This window comes from Hyaloscypha bicolor (assembly GCF_002865645.1).
Source record: "Hyaloscypha bicolor E unplaced genomic scaffold K444scaffold_60, whole genome shotgun sequence".
Classification (NCBI taxonomy): Eukaryota; Fungi; Ascomycota; class Leotiomycetes; order Helotiales; family Hyaloscyphaceae; genus Hyaloscypha; species Hyaloscypha bicolor.
In genome coordinates this window covers 920,115-937,991 of record NW_020194562.1, presented here as the reverse complement: position 1 = coordinate 937,991, position 17,877 = coordinate 920,115, and the positions used below count along the sequence as shown (strand labels likewise).

Genomic DNA, 17,877 nt, shown 5'->3' with positions numbered 1-17,877 from the left:
ATTTCAGGTTATAGATAGGTCTTTCGAACTTTATTAAGGAAGATATTCCTCGGTTATATAGAAGCTCTATATCTACTTATACTAGGTATATTCTTAATACTTAGGTTAGCCCTATAAGATATAATTTAATTAAGGGTATATTAAAAGAATATTAGAGATAGGTTATTTATATTATTTAGAAGGAAAGAGAGAGCAGGAGAGTATGGAAATAAGGTAATTAGAGTAAAAAGTATATTTTATTTACTAGTCTTATAGAAGCTTTTATAGCTAGAGATAGTAATAGCAAATATAATAGGAGTTCAGGTACTAGTAGCGCCCCTAAAGAATCGGATAACGGGGAGAATTAGGGGCTTTGGCTATACCTTTTCTTTTAGTTATATCCTTTCTTCTAGTCTTTATAGATAGTAATAAGAATGTTTTCCCTTAATTAGATATTTTTGGGAAGATATGGTTATATAGTAATTTAAGAGATTAGTAGTATATTCTCTGCTTTGAGCCTAATATTAGCTATATAAAGTACAAATTTACTTAGATAAGGATTTTTTTATAATTACTAATTGAAATAATATAAATTTTAGTATATTTAAATATACTTTACTTATTCTTTCTAATACTAAAATTATTAGTAAGACTAATTATTAGTAGTTAAATTAAAAATCTCAACTTAATATAGGCTATTTATAATGCCCTGAAAATTGGGGCTCTAGTATATAGAAGCCTAAAGCAAAGTCAATTAAGGTTTGAATAATATTTTCTAATTAGTACGGGAGCTCCTATAAGTACTATACTGCTTTCGTAAATTAATAATATTATACCAAATTATCTTATATAATAGCTTAATTTTAAGACCCTCTTTTGAAACTAAGTTTTCTTAATAACTACTACTATAACTATAGCTTAAATTATACTAAAAGATAGCCCCGAAGCCGGGCTATAATACTATTAAAAAAAAACTAGTTTGATTTTTTTTAAGGCTACTAGTAGATTTTGGGCCAAGGGTAAATATTAGGGGCTCTTATATAATACTAAATTAAAAATCAGAATAAAGTCCAAAATACTTATAAAGTAGTTTAAATAAAAGCCCTATATAAGAATAATAAATAGCTATAATATACTTTAAACCTATATAGAGATAGTAGTAGAGTTATAAAGTATTCTTCCTAATGAAATAACCCCGTATTATTCTATAGCTAATAGCGATTTCAACTAGTTTACTTTCTAGAATATATTTGCTATTACTCAAATATATCTTAAGTAATCTGGTTACAAAAAGTATCTATTCCTTAACTCGTAATTAGTAGAGCTTCCTCCTTATTAGCCACTTCTGGTTTATTAATCTTGCTATCTCTATTCTCGAATATATTATCTACTATAATACTATACTAACGAATATAATTATATAAGATATAAATAGTAAAGATAATATGTATTTATATTAATAAATTATACTCTATATCTGTTTTTAGAAAAGGAAAGTATTACTTTAGGATACTAAAGATATACTTAATCTCATTTCTTAATATTAAGTACTATAAATTAAAGAGTTCTTAATATATCTCAGGAACCTCTCTAGTAATAATAACTTCCTATAGATAGTACCTTATTCTTCTAAATAGAGTAAGAATAGTCCTAGTATTAATATATCCTGTATTACTAAGATAAAATCTACTATTAGAAATACGGAAGCTATCTCTCGTAATAGCGTCTTATAGTATCCTCTAATTATTTGCAGAGCCCTCTTATCCAGGATATATAAAAGTAAATTATAAATCAAATAAATAAGTAGTAAGTATATTATAAGAAAGATAACTATAGTAATTCCTAAAAGGAGCTTGTGCTTTAACGCCTGGATATATATTAATATGGGTTCTATTAAGGGTACTAATATAATTATTAAAATAAGGCGAGAATTAAGGGTCTTATATAATTTGAGGATATATCTCTGTGGCCGAATTAGGTTATTTTACTATATACTCGAATAGTAGATTTAGAGCTATAAGTACTTTATAGAAGATCCTATTTATTATACTATTAGAAATATAATAATAAAATTATTCCTATAATAAATACCTTAATACTATTGCCCCTGATTTTGAGAACTCCTCTTATATATTACGATTTAATATAGGCTATCTAATAATATATATAAAAATATATACCTTCTCCTTAATAGAGACGTACTTAGATGAGTGCAATTCGGTATTCTCTTGGCAGAATATAATTAATTCCCTGAAGGTTATAATTAGTATGCGTAATTACTCTTGATACCAGCGTGAATGGTTATAATTAAGAAGGTTTAGGGTCTTATAGTAACCTTTCCAGGGAGAGGTTCATATTAGAATCTTATTATAGTAGGTTGTCTTCTAGTATTCGATATTATTAAGTATGATTTATATAATAATTAAGTCAAATTCATAATCAAACTCGTCCCAGAATAATATGGTTATAGTATAGGAAGGTATAATTAAATATTAAATACAGGTATGGGATGGAAAACCCCCTAAAAAGTAGGGTTTAAGGTACATATGGTGGCCTAAGGCCGAGCGTTCAACTCTCAGTATTTTCAGAACGACCTACTAGAGGTCGTTCTGAAAATACTGAGATTAGTATAGGGGCAGATACTGGTATTTAAATACTAGCATTTAACTCCAGTTTCCAAAAAAATGCGAAACGCGAATATTCATAATATTAGGATACTAGTATTACGATATCGGCGATATCCGAATACTCGAAGGGTGCGAAACAGGCCCTTAGTCGTTACACGATGGATTTCTTGGAACCGTCATGACATAAGACGTGGAAACTATACGAGGTCGAATTGTTATCCGGCTGCATTTTAGGATGCTTGCTTCATTCACACTATTCGGATTTCTGGGGAAGTAGACACGTCTTGCTGTTAGGATTTCATGAAATGGATGCCACTTCCCCCATCAACCACTTGAAAGATTTCTATAAAAACCCAACCGCCACACCATACCAGCTTTTACAACAAGTTTAGGCCCGCGCGCCCGAACCGGCTTTCTTCGTGCTTCCTTCATTTTTATTAACTGACAAACTCTTCACGGTTTGCGAAGTCTCATTCCGAGGATTGGAATCCGCTTTCCTCACCGTAGCTTTTTCGAAGTGTCATTGCATGTCAGGATTTGAAATATTCTGGATGTAAGCATGCATAGCGTCATCATCGTCGATGGTATCTGTGTAGCAAAATATACTCCCCATTCGTCCTATTTCACGGCTACAAGCATCTGCCACGCAATCAGTTACTCTATTCTTATTACAACTTCCCATAAAACTCTAAATAGGATCTAGAGACGCTTATTTTTGCTTCACTTATACCTTAGTCGAATAGGAGGTTAAATTGCCGAGGGAACCATATCGGTTTTTGTCACCGTCGAATGGCTTCACTGGCGTGGCATGCATGGTTCCATAGGCCAATGATCAATGACAAATCCGATAGAATAGTTATGTTCTCCTGCATCGAAGTCGGTGGAAAGGGAATGATTACAGAGCTGACGATTGGGGCGAGCTGGTAGAATGTGGTCGCCTATACCCGAGAATGCTGTTGCGAAGCCACAGACCAAAAAGAAATTTGAGACCAGTGTGTCAAATGAGTAGAGTAGAGTAGAGTAGTGGGTCCTACTCATACTATACTCAGCCAAAATATGCCCTACTTATACTCTACTCAATACTCATTGAGTATATACTTAAGTAACTTAAGTAGTTTGAGTATTCCTTTGACACACTGTTTGAGACGCCGCGTCGAATTGTTTGATCAAGGTGATTGAGTAAAGAGATTCCGAGGATACGATACGGGCTCAAGAACGAGTGCGAATAGAGATGTAGAGCAGTAGGTTTACAGCAGTCGTAAACTGCTCTCAATGCGTCGTTTCTATTCTTTCCATCTATATTGGACCCGAGACGACGTGAGAACTCAAAATTACTTGTATGGTATTTCTTATTCATTACTGAAGTGCCTAGGAGTCCCAGATCCGGCATGTGGGCGAATTTGCGGCCCGGTGAGTATATGCTCGACTAATAATAACGAGTGCGGTTTAGGATACTCAGCCCTAGCTCCCGCCCCTATACTCCTTATAGAGCAAGCGAACGCCGCTCATCACTCACCATTGGCAGACTTAGGAGTTCTATAATTTATGCCATTCTTGGTAGCTTCTAGCTTACACAGCTTCGGTCTTACAGTTATCGTGCGTAATTTTGTGGTTAAACCATATCAATGCCAGACCGTCCCAGAAGCTGCTTTCCTCAAGTCCATTTCAAAATCGTAGATCCGATTTAGTTAGGTCCCAAGTATCTTCGATGCTGGCCGAGATCCGAGGGTATCTGATTGGTCTCAACTATTCAAGCCATCCTTGAGTGACACACTACTGGCACTAATGAGTACATCAGTCTATGGCTCCCCCAACGCTTGATATTCAGTTCGCTTAACTATAACCTGCCATACATATGACCACATTTCCGCCGGCTCATTCCTTCGTTCCACATCAAAAACCTCTCAAAACAATTCAATACTGTACTCTACAAATTCATTTTCAGGTTCCGCAACGGTCTTTGAACAAGAACACGAACATGAATAACAATACAAGCAACAACCCATCCAGCCTTGGATCAAATAACAACACGGGCGAGGGCAGAACTAGCAAAGTAACCAAGCCTCGAAGTGGCAACGACATGAACTGCAACGACTCCAGAGAAATGATTGGCATTTCTTCCAGAGGCAATGGGATGCGCAATGTCGGAAAAATTGCACAGCAGCGCGTTCGGAATAACCTCAACGTTAATGGTGGAATCAATCTCTTCGGCAACTTTGCAACTGACCCGGGACTTGGGGATTTATACACTAATCTTCATTGCATGAACGGAACGGGCGGAATAACACACCAGTCCGAGGCTCAGGGCAACGGATTGAGCAATTCCCTAACGGCTAATGCGAATGAGTGGTTCGAAAATATGGACAATGAAATATGCAACCTCTCGATGGATGAAACCCCAAATACGGACCACTACAGGAACCAACAACCTGCGCTCAAAAGCTTCCAAACGATGAACAGTACTCAAATGGATGATAGATCGAATGAACGGATTCCAACGACTCCGGTTAACGAAATGACCGGGAACGGCACGAGCCGTTTTTTCAATGATCACGTTATACACCAAAGTCCAAAAGGAAACATGGGCAGCTCCCAAGCGAACAGTGGAATGAGTGGAATAGGTCCCAAGTTTTCGAGCCATAGCGCGAGCAGCGCTCATACAACAAGAGAAGGGTTCGAACAAAATCCGAATGTCGTCATTCCCAGCGGCCATCAAAGCACCTCCAGAAATCCTCGAGTCAATCGTGGACAACCGAAGAAAGACCCAATGATGTTTCAAGACGAGAACGGCAGGTGGTTGGATCAAGATGGTGATGAGATAATCCCCACTGCTATTGTTATCAAAAGCATCCCCTTCGATCTTCGACAAGAGGAGCTGGAATCTATCATGGCGGAGACGAGGATGACCTTCCCCCACGCTCTCAATTATCATTTTGTCCGTGACGAATTCAAAGGCGTGGCTTTTGCAAACTTCGCGGATGTTGGCGAGGCGTGGGCAGCCATAGTCACGTTGCATGGCATGGAGGTCCGTGGTCGAAAGATTGTAGCTGAAGCCAAGAAGCTGCTGGACCCTGCCAAAAGGGAGGAACTCGAAAGGAAAAAGAAAGAACAGCGAGGGCAGCTTCGGTCACAACATATGCCTTATCCTGAAGGAATGAAAGTCCCAGTCCCTGATTTTAAATGTGCTCCGCGGCCATTGGGAGGCCTAGGAAATAGCCACACACAAAACCTACAACTGCCCAACAATGAGCGCCCTTTCAGGCAACCTCAAACTACCCCCGTCAGCTGTCCTTCAGCAAGTAAGTTATTCTTCCTTTTATTCCATTGAATATTTGACCGGATCTCAGACGTTTTGTACGCTGACAATTATCGATCAAACAGGCTCCAACTGGCGTTCTTCTCATCCTCATCGGTCTTCAGCACTCCGGGCACCCAAACAAGCAGCAGAGCGGTTACCCAACTCCTTCGTGGCGCAAGCATCAATGTCAGCTCGCCACGAGATACCATGGGCATCTGGATCCCAGATCTGGGGTTCTCGACGGGGAGCCACCGCCCAATCCCAACAGTTGGTTCCGCTCTCTCCCCAAACATGAGAATACTAACAACATGAATAGCACTAGGCAATATCGCGGACCTAGTTCTAGCGGGTACTCTCTAATTTCCCTTATTTTTACTTCACCTCTGCTAACGGGATCAGCTGCCCATCCCCAACAAGGAATTTTGGTCCGATTGGAGGACCCGTGATGTACGGGCACCCTCCCCTTCAAAATGTAAATCATGCTCACGAAATTTGCAGCGCACCAGCAGCGGTGACTGCAAATCCTGGAGTCGTAGCTCTATCTCAAGTGTGAGGCCTCTTCCCTGCTCCGTTTTTCATCTTCTTGTACTTACGAAACCAACAGCGCAGCCATGCCCGGCACTGAACCTGGATCCACACCTCAGGGCCAAAAAATGTATATCTCCTTCTTCTCTGTATTTCTATTGAAACACCGCTGCTCACAACCAATAGCTTAACCAAAACGGGAGTCACTGAGAACGCGACCCCCGCCGTCACCACCTTCTAAACCAAATTCCTAAATCCAAGACAAAGCCGTCAGATCGCTCGATCTAACAATCAATCAAGCTACCCTGTAATTGGCTAGGGCTCAATGATCGACGAGAGGCACGCTCAGGTCCTAAGTGTACGACTTAGGAAGGAACAATTAATATTTTTGACGGCGCTCATTGTAAGGCTCGGTTGTCATTCTCGGTGGTTGTTTACTAGTCAGATTTCGTATCAAGATTGCTTTAGGAGGTCCTGTTTTAAACATTAGAAACATAAAAAAATAGTTAGGTTGAAGTTGGCGTTTAATGTTTAGAAAAGGTTGTAATAATTAATAGAATTCCCCTTTTTATATTTATTTAAAGGTGTGTCCCAGCCCAACCATGAATTTTATTTATTCGCGAATAGACTTTATTCATATACAAAGGAGGCAACATTAAATATCGGGAATATAAGGTATTTTGACCCTGGTACTCTACGAAGATTGCGGCATAAAGTGACGGGATTACAGGGCATTTATGCTCGCGTAGGGGTCTTGGCGGGCTCCAGGGTGTGGTTTAAGGTACTACGCCCGCTATAAGCCTTCTAATTCTAGGCCTGAAGTCCTAAAACAAGGGCTGTGAGACATTTACAGGGTCATAGAAGATCTTCAAGGGTTATTTGTTGCTGGCAAAGCAACCACAGCGCTTGGGCGCCATGAGAGGTCCATTAGCGACCCTTCCCCTATAAGTACAGGGGATATGTCTTCTAACGAGCCCACCCTCAAAAGTCCGTGTTTTTAGGGCATTTCGCTAAGAAGCGAATGCCAAACCCAATTTTGTGCCTTTTATCTTATTCTCTAAATCGCTTTAAAAGAGTTTTAAAACCCACTCTAGCTTCTTTAATTATATGTATGTAAATTATAATAGGTCACAATTAATAGTTGTTGTATATTTGTCAAGTGAAGTGGGAGACTTTGGTTTTGCGATGCCTGAAAATATCGCTAAAAACACGGACTTTTGAGGCCGGGCTCGTAAAGGTGTGGTACCCGTTGTTTATAGTTTATAGTGTGCTTACGGGTGGGTAGCCTGGAAATATAGGGAACTTTAGTGGGTGAGTGTGGTAGAAAGTTGCCTGAAAGTGAACTTGCGGTACAAATGCCTGGTAATCCCGTCACTTTATGCCGCAATCTCCGTACCTTTTCAAACTATCTCACGCCGCCATATCACATTTCTAATATAACATACTGGCGATCTTAGTAAATTGGGATACAACTTCGTTAGAGTCCCGTCATGGTCTCCTGAGTTGCGTTACTGCAACTTCATTACCTGGAACGCATCGAAAGAAGAGTTTTAAAAATCCCCAAAGATGACGTCGTATTCCTTGAGGAAGACTTTGTCATGAAGGCCAAGTGGTGGGCCTTGGGTCGCACTTTACGGTCCCTAGAATAACGGCCATTAAGGTCCCGGATCATTTAGAGAATCAGATGCAAGGTCAATCGGAAGTACTGTCCGAAATATTTCAACTAGAAGGCGCTGGTTTAGGACCAATGTGGAGGGATGTAGCAGCTTCCATTACTCAGCTCGTGGGTTCGGTATCTTATGATTGCACGTACCGGACCCTTGCTGTGAACATGGAAAGATTGTTTCGACGTCTGACCAGCGCTCCAATATCGACGGCTAAGGCTAGGGATGGAATAAGAGATGGACCTAGTACTTCAACAACCGCTCGCCGAGCTCTCCTAGTTAGCATTTCGTCCACACCACTGAAACAATTCGTTGTCAACCACGATGGCACAATATTGTGGATAGTTCGATGGGATGAGGATATCAGATCAGGATGTTTTTTCTGTGTTATGAAGGGCTCGAAGTGTCATAGCTTTCTACGTCCTTCGCAACTGTCCTACCACTTCATTAGCAGCGCTGTGGTGGCCATAACCCCGCCAGCAACATCAATTTACCGCCACAGCTTTTTTAGTTCTCACGAGGTAATCGACTTCTATATAGTTTAGCCTCTAATTAGAGACTAGAATTGTAGTATGAATGTCTTTTCCGATGTAAACAACCATATAGAAGTAACCGTGAAACGTGCTGGGACTCGTAAACTGTTCCGCCTCAACTTTGTCCCATCTGCGTACTCTATTCGAAGTGCTCAGCAAGTGATCATCCGTCACATCGCTTTTCTACACTGCAACCCTGTTTCATTTTTCCATCTTCGGTACCCAGTAATGGTCAGTATATGCGAACTGGGTAAACCTCTGTTGCCACTCGAACGTCTCCTTACTCACGTCGCCCGATATTTTACATCCGCCTTGGGACTCTGCCATCCACCCTTCCATCAAAGATATGAAGCGGTTCAGAGACTAAGTCAACTGCTTCCTATTGAGCAATGAACTCCATTTGGCTACAATTGACAGTTCGCCAAGGATAAATTCACAAACTGGGAAATTCAGGGTTTTGAGAGTAGTACTCAAGTAGTAGCAATTCTGCGATGGCCCAGGTGCAGAATACAGGACGTACTCTTGAAATGAGGCTGGCATCGGGGGATTTTTCTTTCTTAAGTAAACAATGTCTTTGGAGAGTTCCCAATGACATTAATTGAGTTCACATGGCAGAAGCGAGAAGATCAAAATCATTTGAACCCGGATAGCCCGTATTGGGGAAGTGGGTGTTAAAACGTAATCAAAGATTTATTGCGAGATTTTGGAGACGTCAAATGGTGTAGGTATTGATTTATAATTAGGGAATATATGATTTGCCTTTTGGGCGATGGGCGACTTAACGATTTGGGCAAGGCGCTTGCCCATGTGGAATAGGCTTGACAAGGGTTTAAAAAGCTCATAGAGCCCCTACCGTACTGCGTATTCGCCGTTTCCAAATGAAGCTTAGATGTTAAGGTTCCCAGATGCGACATTTACTGCAGAACCAAGAGGTCAAGGGTTTCCTGACCTCCTGATCTCCTGTGTGCCAGCTGATCGATGCAGGTTTCCGCCCCAATGCTGTGTAAGTGTTACCGAGAAGTCTAGGCGATCCTGTCGATAAGAGCTGTCATCCTTCCCTTCTCAAGTTCAGTACTTTCTGATTATCCAGGGAGGTTGTCTTGCCAGTTCTATCGTCGCATAATTTCAACATCGATTTTCCCTCCGGCCCCTCTATTTGGCTAACCTGAGCCCCTGAAACGCAGCCGAACCAAGCCGAAGCAAGCGAGCGAACATTACCTCATTGGCCTAGAACTACCGTCGGTCATCCGGCAATCGACAAGGTTGACAATTATGTGAGACAACGAAGAATCCACTTAAATTGATAGTTTCGGAAGGTCGCCATTTGCACGAAATACTGGGGTCTGTAATTGGGCACAAATCCGCAGGAAATAAGCAAAATAGTGGAGTTCCGCCTCGCCGATCACAGCTCAGGCTGACGATAGATTTCAGGCAGCGAAATATATACTTCGTCCTGGACTTCAATTCTCACGATAAGAGTACCACAACACCTGGAGTCACCTTTGTCGCGTCACATCCTGCAATCTCTGAACATGGCCTCAGATGATACCCTGTCGGAAGAGGCAATTCCCATGCTGGCGGAAATGGATGAGGATCATCCGACACCTTCGAAGTACTGGTTTCAGGTACAACGACCGCGAACGATTGCGCTTCTCCTTTCCCTCCTGATCCTCATACTCAGTACGGCTAGCAGCTTAATGATTGTACCCACGACTCGGATCCTAGAGGACGCGATTTGTCGTAAACATTATGACGTAGAAGGGCAAGCAGATATCGATGAAAAATTATGCAAGAAAGATGAGATCCAATCTCAGCTTGCTTATTTGAACGGCATCGTTTCCATGCTGGAAGCTGTTTTCGGTTAGCAGGACCGAATCAACTGGTATTTTTAGTGCTAAGGTATGCAGGATTGATTGTTGCTTTCCCCTATGGTGTTCTCTCTGATAGGTATGCCAAATTCACTTTCACCATTCCCATTTCGCCATTTCTTTTTAATGGTGCACGTCAACCGCCAGTCGAAATCAGATGAAATGAATCGAATGCGCTCAACTAATTCCATGCGCGTTCCAGAATTGGGCGCAAGCCTGTGTTCTTCCTTTGCTTGGGCGGAACTATGCTGAATGTCACATGGACTTTTTGCATCCTTCGGTTTTGGCATACGATACCCGTACAGTTCATCGTTGTTGCCCCAGCGTTCCTCTTGGTTGGTGGGGGATATACCGTTGTGATCGCCGTATTGTACGCCCTTGCTGCAGACGTGGAGCCAGATGCGAATAGGTGTGTTTACCACGAAATCGTGTTTGAGCCTGCACTGATTGATCATACCAGAGCGTCGGCTTTCTTCCTCATGTCGGTTGCATATCTAACTGGAACCATGCTGGGAGCACTCGTAGCGTCCAAGCTTATGATGACCTTTTCAGCCTGGAGGCCACTGCTGATCGCCTACGTGATGATACCTCTGGGGACAAGCGTCATGATATTCATTCCAGAAACCTTACAAGCAAAGCCCGACAGCCACAAGGATGCCACTTTAGAAGAGGAAACGTTTATCTCGTCTGCAAAATCCCAGATACGAGAGGGTTTCATGCATGGAGTCAGATGCCTTTCCATGTTCAAGTCTGTGTCGCTGGTCTTGATCATCCTTACCTACCTCCTCCACTTCCCCAGCATCACAGCCAGAGGCCAATTCTTCGTACAATACTTTAGCAAGCGCTTCGACTGGGACCTGGCTAAAACCGGATATCTCCTAGCATTGCGCGGCGCTGTCAGTATCTTCATGCTCCTGGTTGCACTTCCATTACTGTCGAAGCTCCTCCTCTCTCCCTCGGTTCGCATGACTGTCGCAAGAAAGGATCTTGCCCTGGCCCAATTCTCGATACTTGCCACCACTATTGGAGCAGTTCTTCTAGGCTGTTTTAATATCCCGACTGTCATCTCGGGCGTTGTGATCGCTACCCTTGGCGATGGCCTCTCCCCGCTGTGCAGGTCGCTTGCAACCTCTTTCGTCGACTCCCGCCACACCTCGAGTCTTTATGTTTTGATTGGCGTCGTTGAGACGATTGGCATGATATATGCAGGGCCGTCACTAGCTTGGTTTTTCGCCACAGGAATGAAGCTGAAAGGGCTATGGTTGGGATTACCATATTTCTGGCTCGCATCGATTGCTGCTCTAGCCACGGTTGGGCTGTGCTTTGTGAAGCTTCCTGCTGGCTCGGTGAAGCTGGCTGAAGTCGACGCCATGTTTGATGAGGACGAATCGGATCTGATGGATAGAAACGAGGTGTAGACTCAGAATAGACGCGAATGAATAGAATTTTAGATTCAATACATGGGCATTTTCAACGTTTCTAACTTCCATTGGCCGCTATTCCGGGAAGACAAGCTCTGTATTAAATCCCTGAACCTCTCGAACTCCTTCCTCGATTTTCTTCAGTCCTATTTTAATCGTCCCTCACGCTCGGCACAACAGTATTCGCCCTCTCAATTGATGACGAATTCTCGGCGTACCCATCCTGTCAACGGCATCTTACTTTGGGGTCCTAGGGAAAGACCGACGCGTATGAATTACACACTCGGGGCAAGCCCTTACGGCTTCAAGATCAGTCTGAAGTTCTGAACCACCTCGAGCCTGCTTCTGAGGAATCCGAATTCCATTTGCAAAGCAAAATTGCCACAAAGTTTGTACCTAAGCGGTGATCCAACCATTCAGGCTCGTTCTCTGAGTAGTCAAAGAGACATTCGCAGTTTAGAGAGATATTTACATCCCCTAATTGTAGCAAGATTGCCGACACCACCAGATTTCTGTGATCCATCAAGGATTGGCTGTACGAAGATCACAGATGAAGTAACTGGATTACAGGGTATTTGGCCCTTTGGCATCCCAAGGGCAAAAATTAGGGGGCTGAGCCCGCTATAAGCCCTATGACTCTAGGCCGTACGCCCTAAGCAGATCTCAAGAGGCGCTATAAGACATTCGCAAGGTATGAGAAGATCTCTAGGGGTAAATATCGCTACTAATAGAGCAACAATAGTGCTTGGACGCTAAACTGGTATTATAATAGGGCTCTTTAGCGAGGTATTCCTTCTAAGTACAAGGGAGAAGCCCCAAAAAGGTATAGTACCCCTCGCTCCTGTCTTATAGCGTGTTTTAGGGTAATGGCCTAGAATTATAGGGCAATTTAGTAACTGAGTGCGCTAGAAACAGACACCGAAGTGCCGTTAAAGTACAAATACCTTGTAATCCCGTCACTTTATGCCGTGATCTTCGTAACAGCTCACTATTCATCTTCCCTCATAATAGCCTCCCGTTCTTCGACACTCTCTTTTCTCTTGTCCACTCCCGCTCGACCCTCACTTTGCTCCCAGAACGCCCAGAACTATGATAAGTTCTTCTTTCTCTGTTTCTCTCCTTCCCAGTGCCCTGGCTATACTCTTGGCTTTCTGGTTGCATATAATCCCGACTCACTTCCCTCCTGTAAACAGGCCTGTTTGGCATTTCCATTATTCGGTCGTCTCTCTTCCGTCCTCTACTCCTAGATCGATCGTCTCGTGCAAATCTGCCTCCTTTCTCCCTTCTTTTTTCAGAAACTGCATGCTGAGTTGTCGAAACCGGTGCTGTTCTACGTCGTCGACGGTGCTCCTTGGTCGATTCGGCAGTCTTGGCACCAGAGAATTGCTTTTCTCCTTTCATATTCTTCATTGCCATTGATAGAAGCAAGCTTTTTGTCCACTCGGGAGCTGGCCATCTTAAGGCATCTTGCACATCAATTACAATGTCTATCCAAAATTGCTGGCGACCACCATCGGCGGTTACGTGCTTTAGACATGCAGATACCGACTTTCCATTCCTCAGATGTCGTGACATGCGATCCAGAGGAGGACTTTGATGAGGCACATAGCTCTCAATTTCGCCAGTATTTTCGGAACCAGACGATGCAGTATGAGTCATTGTGCATGCCGCGACTACCGAGCCGACGTTCGATGCAATTGAAGTAGTCCCAACACATAAGTCAAAGAGAGAACTTGTAATATTCTCAAGTTTCTCATTCGAGTCTGGTGTTAGCATTAATAAGGAAGGGGCGTAACCATTTTCAACGATTATGGCCAAGACGATGGTTTCTCCAGTTCCGTTTACAAACCGAAGTCCAGCAACGATTCCATGGAAGCATTTGATAACCAATCTTGCTTCGTCCACCGAATCCTCTGGATTGAGTTTTAAGTCCAGTTGATCATATTGGGATATCGCAAACCCGTGGTCTTTCAGAGACGACAATTTGACAAAAAACTCCCAACCCTTTATGTTTAGTGAACGCTTGAGTTGATAGCTTCGTCCTTTGTTGACATAAATGTATTTGTGCGAGAGTCTGTTTGATGATCGCCGTTTGAGGTTTATATCATCATAGTTTAGCATCAACAAATTTTCAAAACTTCCGGATCGACTCGTAAATCTTGCCACGCGCGTGTATATCTCGACTCCTTCCACTGATTTCCGCAGCTGTACTGTTGGAATAAGATCCTCTTCTCCATTCTTGCCAGCCCATAAACATTTTAAAGGGGCTAAGAAGAGGCCTTCGTCAGATCTACGAGCCTGAATCAGAACTAATGATATATGCAAACCCTTATTGGTTATTGAGAAGGGCTGGGCGTCTCCGCTGAAAAGATCATTACCGCGATCCGTTCGTTTCAGTGGCCTGATGCTGCCCAAATTCATGAAGTATTTGGGTGTCGTTGCTAGGAGCCCAGAATTGAGATTCTGGAGCGTATCCACAGAACCCTCGTGATCCCACGAGTCATATCCCGCATCCCATGCAAAGATGGATTCGTCATCCGAAGTCCTCAAGATTTCCAGTTGTAGTCTCATGAAAGACCTCTCTCCTTCTCCGTAAAGAGGTGGCATATTCACATTAAACAGGCCCAAAAGACAGTATGCCATATCCTCAACTCTTGTAGTTTCTCTTTTGGCCACCCAGGACATTTTTTTGGCCACACAGGCTCCTTCGAAGTTGACAAAATCATCGATCCCAGTAATCTCTGAGATAATATCCACCAAGCTTCCCTTTGTACCAACATCGTTCCAGTTTGTATCGAAGAAAACAACCGATGAAGGCGCGAGAAGCTCTTGTAGAGTCCAGCCTCTTGTAAACCAGTTGCCTCCCCTCAAGTCGTCCTGAAGAGTTTCTCCTCTCCTGACGTCGGCCAAATATGCATAGCATACTTGTGACTCCTTGTACCATGAATACATGGAATTAATGGCTTCTGAGAGCCTGCACAATCGATCAGTCAGCAATTGCCTTCAAGAGACGATAACAAGAAGAAGAATGAGATAGCTTAACGCCTCTTCAGTCGGTCAAGGGACTCCTTGTTAGGAACGAGACGAAAAGGGTGTAAGAGGATAATAGATCAAGTTTGAGAAATAGAGAATGGCTCGTCCTACTCAGCACTGCTCGTTTTGTCAATACAACAGGAATCAATCCAAGCGTATTGCCACCCATCTAACTGTGCCTGAGCACAGCACCTCTGTATCTTGGAGTACGCGGCCATTTTTTCGCCTTCACCGTCTTGCAAGTCTTGGAATGACACTTCGACATCATTCCATCTGTGAGAGAGGATCGCATAATCTGGCACAGCCTTGCCAAAGAACATCTCCAGCGTGAGAGTGGATGTGTTGATAAGACGCATTCTGGCAAAAGGGGGACGTGAAGCTCCCTGAGACAAGTCCCTGTCAATTGAAGAGAAGAGTTGAAAGAATAATCACTGTCCCAACAAATTTGCTGCGGGTTTGAAGGTGGGTGGTCATCCCCATCGAGTTGGCACTGCCACTGGTGGCTGGAGGCTAAGCCCCCACCGCAATCTTCGCAGCCTCATGTTCACGATTGGCCATGGTCCTCCGACTCCTTCACATCCAGTGTTCCGACTAGGAAGTAAACAGAGTGCGAGGCGAGCTGCTTCCATGCGGTTGAAAATATACCAGGAGCGGGGCGACGAGTTAGTGGATCGCAGCACCAGTGCGACCAAACTAGAGGGGTCTGTGCCGGGACCTGTCCCTTGAAGCCCCTGTATTTCTAAGGTACCGAGTGCTGGACCTCAAAAGGTGCGGGATATAAATTAAGCGAAGCAGGAGCCTCCCCCAGAGCACATCTTCGCCGTTGTCCGGGGTCCCTCGGCTTGCAGAGCGGAATAAAGTAATGAAAATTTTGCCGCATTGTATCTATCTGGCTTATTTGACTGGAGAATGGTCCCTAATTCACTATTCCGTAATTCTGTGCTTCGCTTCCGACATTAACCGTAACCCTAAACCCTTCAAATTTGTAGAACACGGCCCCTATTTATGATCAAAAAGAGTCAAAATATTACAATTAGAGGTACCGAAATAGGAATTGTTTTATCATAAGAGAGCTTTGGGTGATGACGAATACTTGAAAATTTGAAGTGTTCTGGGGGCATTATTTGGGCCAGCGAAACGGCTAGTGGGGGATGGATGAACAACAATTATGCATCTGAACTAATTCGTGCTTGATAAATTCCCTGTTAAATGATGCAGCAAATCTCAAAACTTATATCAACAGGGCTTTCGAGACTTCTGTACATGACTTGGACATTATCAAGATTAACATCAATTTACCACCTGGTCGATGCTCCATCAATCAATGGCTCAAGTTTTAAATTATTCCTAGGGTGTGAGCACTCGAGGTTTGTAATTGAAAGGGTTTTACACAGGATAGTCCAAGTTGAGAGCTATTTCAACAGGCCAACAGTTGGCCATGCGTGTCTGTCATAAATATATGCTCCGATACCGGCGGTTTAGCCATACTAAGTTCTGTTGCACGATGACTCACTTCAATGCACAGGACTTTCTGTGTCTCCGCTCATGTTGTGTCCATAAACAATTACTTTCAGCCACCTGCGTAACACCACATCACAACTTGGCTTCAAATTTCCGAAAACGAACGAACCCTCTTGCTAAGCGTTCCCTTCCCCGCCCTCTAAAGTAATGATGATGCTCACCACAGTCGAAATGGCTCAGAGGCTTGAAGAGGCAGATGTGCTTCACTTGACTCGGCAAGTGGAAGCATGCAGTCAACTCTTTCCAGGCCAAGACATTTCCGCGCTGTCCGTTGGTGGGGGTGTAGCAGGATTCACTTTACCTTCGTTTGGACGCAAACTGAATCATATCGTTGGCTTTGGGGTGGGAGGGACAGTCTCTAGTGAAGAACTTGTGGCTATCGAGAAGTCATATTCGAATAAGGGCATCGATACCGAAATTGACCTCTGCCCACATGCCGATGCATCGACACTTCCAGTCTTGTCTACTCATGGATACACCGTCAATGGATTCATCAACAACTATGTTCGAATTCTCACAGATAACGATCTAGTGGGAGCAGGTAGCTTGGAGGCTTCGAGGATCAAGATATCTAGAGTCAATTCTGAACGCCTTGGCGAGTTCCCCGACATCTCGTTGGCGGGATACAGTGACGGCGGGCGACCAGAATTGCTTCTTAAGACGCTTGCTCGCATAGCAGCATCACGAGCAGACACACGTATATATTTCGCAACTATCGATGGAAAAATTGCGGGATCCGCGGGTCTTGCTCTGATCGAGACGTCAAAAGGAGGAGTTGCCCATCTGTATATTGACAGTACCTTGCCCGAGTATCGAGGACGAGGAGTTCAAGTTGCCCTACTACGTGCACGACTATCTGATGCAAGAAGAGCAGGTTTTGGTATTGCCTCTAGCGGGGCTCGACCTGCCAATGTTAGTTCTAGGAACATTGAGCGAGCAGGTTTCTGTCTGGCATATACCAAGGTGACATTTGCGAAGAAATGCGAATGATGAAAGGAGACAGAGACTGGTGCTGCTTGCAACTCATGTTGTAACCGCTCTTTACCTCTTACAGGCCATGGTTCTTTAACATACTTCGGCTTGTCACCTGATTGCTCAGTCCTATTGTGGTAACTAGGGGAGTTCCCTCGACTAGTAAATGTGTTCGAGCAAATCGTTGCACTCCCACACCACTGTGTCTAGTATCCTTACACAGCGGAGCTTTTGCGGCTCCCCGATTGGCACCAAACGACATAGAGTACTTCCGTACATAATTTAGCGGATCGGACAGACTGAGGTGGCCGTGAGTAAGCGAGATCCGGGCCAGGGAAGGACGGAGGCGTGGCCGAAAACGTGAACCTCCCTGTTGGAATTACTAGTATTCGTGGGTTATAGTTGCACTCACTCACTCTCTTGCCCGCAAGGAACC

General features: G+C 43.6%; 4 protein-coding genes across 4 annotated transcripts; 3 read left to right on the top strand and 1 right to left on the bottom strand.

Moving 5' to 3' along the window:
- Window positions 1-4,584: 4,584 nt before the first annotated feature.
- On the top strand, window positions 4,585-6,670 carry K444DRAFT_629446 (uncharacterized protein; the record flags this gene model as incomplete). The annotated part of the gene is made up of 5 exons (XM_024883053.1): window positions 4,585-5,905; window positions 5,988-6,171; window positions 6,403-6,453; window positions 6,509-6,559; window positions 6,616-6,670. The coding sequence occupies 5 exons, from the start codon at window positions 4,585-4,587 to the stop codon at window positions 6,668-6,670; spliced, it is 1,662 nt and encodes a 553-aa protein (XP_024737405.1).
- Window positions 6,671-9,945: 3,275 nt separating this feature from the next.
- Window positions 9,946-11,960, top strand: K444DRAFT_663275 (MFS general substrate transporter). Its single transcript, XM_024886811.1, has 4 exons — window positions 9,946-10,486; window positions 10,534-10,573; window positions 10,697-10,903; window positions 10,955-11,960. Exons 1-4 carry the CDS (start codon window positions 10,159-10,161, stop codon window positions 11,910-11,912), a joined length of 1,533 nt encoding a protein of 510 aa, XP_024737404.1. The 5' UTR covers window positions 9,946-10,158; the 3' UTR covers window positions 11,913-11,960.
- Window positions 11,961-12,611: 651 nt separating this feature from the next.
- K444DRAFT_561075 (HET-domain-containing protein) lies at window positions 12,612-15,443 on the bottom strand. The gene is made up of 2 exons (XM_024876922.1): window positions 15,060-15,443; window positions 12,612-14,889 (listed from the first exon to the last, which is right to left on the bottom strand). Exons 1-2 carry the CDS (start codon window positions 15,302-15,304, stop codon window positions 12,918-12,920), a joined length of 2,217 nt encoding a protein of 738 aa, XP_024737403.1. The 5' UTR covers window positions 15,305-15,443; the 3' UTR covers window positions 12,612-12,917.
- A 1,042-nt stretch (window positions 15,444-16,485) lies between these two features.
- Window positions 16,486-17,459, top strand: K444DRAFT_652670 (uncharacterized protein; the record flags this gene model as incomplete). Its single annotated transcript, XM_024885819.1, has 1 exon — window positions 16,486-17,459. Exon 1 carries the CDS (start codon window positions 16,617-16,619, stop codon window positions 17,457-17,459), a length of 843 nt encoding a protein of 280 aa, XP_024737402.1. The 5' UTR covers window positions 16,486-16,616.
- Window positions 17,460-17,877: the final 418 nt, after the last annotated feature.

Bases quoted from the DNA above. Each gene is read 5' to 3' on its own strand.
- K444DRAFT_561075 (XM_024876922.1), bottom strand. From the start codon at position 15,304: ATGCGTCTTATCAACACATCCACTCTCACGCTGGAGATGTTCTTTGGC. The intron at 14,890-15,059 runs GTAGGACGAGCC...TCGATTGTGCAG, and splicing joins GACAAAACGAGCAGTGCTGA to GCTCTCAGAAGCCATTAATT.
- K444DRAFT_663275 (XM_024886811.1), top strand. From the start codon at position 10,159: ATGGCCTCAGATGATACCCTGTCGGAAGAGGCAATTCCCATGCTGGCG. The intron at 10,574-10,696 runs GTATGCCAAATT...TGCGCGTTCCAG, and splicing joins TATGGTGTTCTCTCTGATAG to AATTGGGCGCAAGCCTGTGT. The intron at 10,904-10,954 runs GTGTGTTTACCA...TGATCATACCAG, and splicing joins GTGGAGCCAGATGCGAATAG to AGCGTCGGCTTTCTTCCTCA.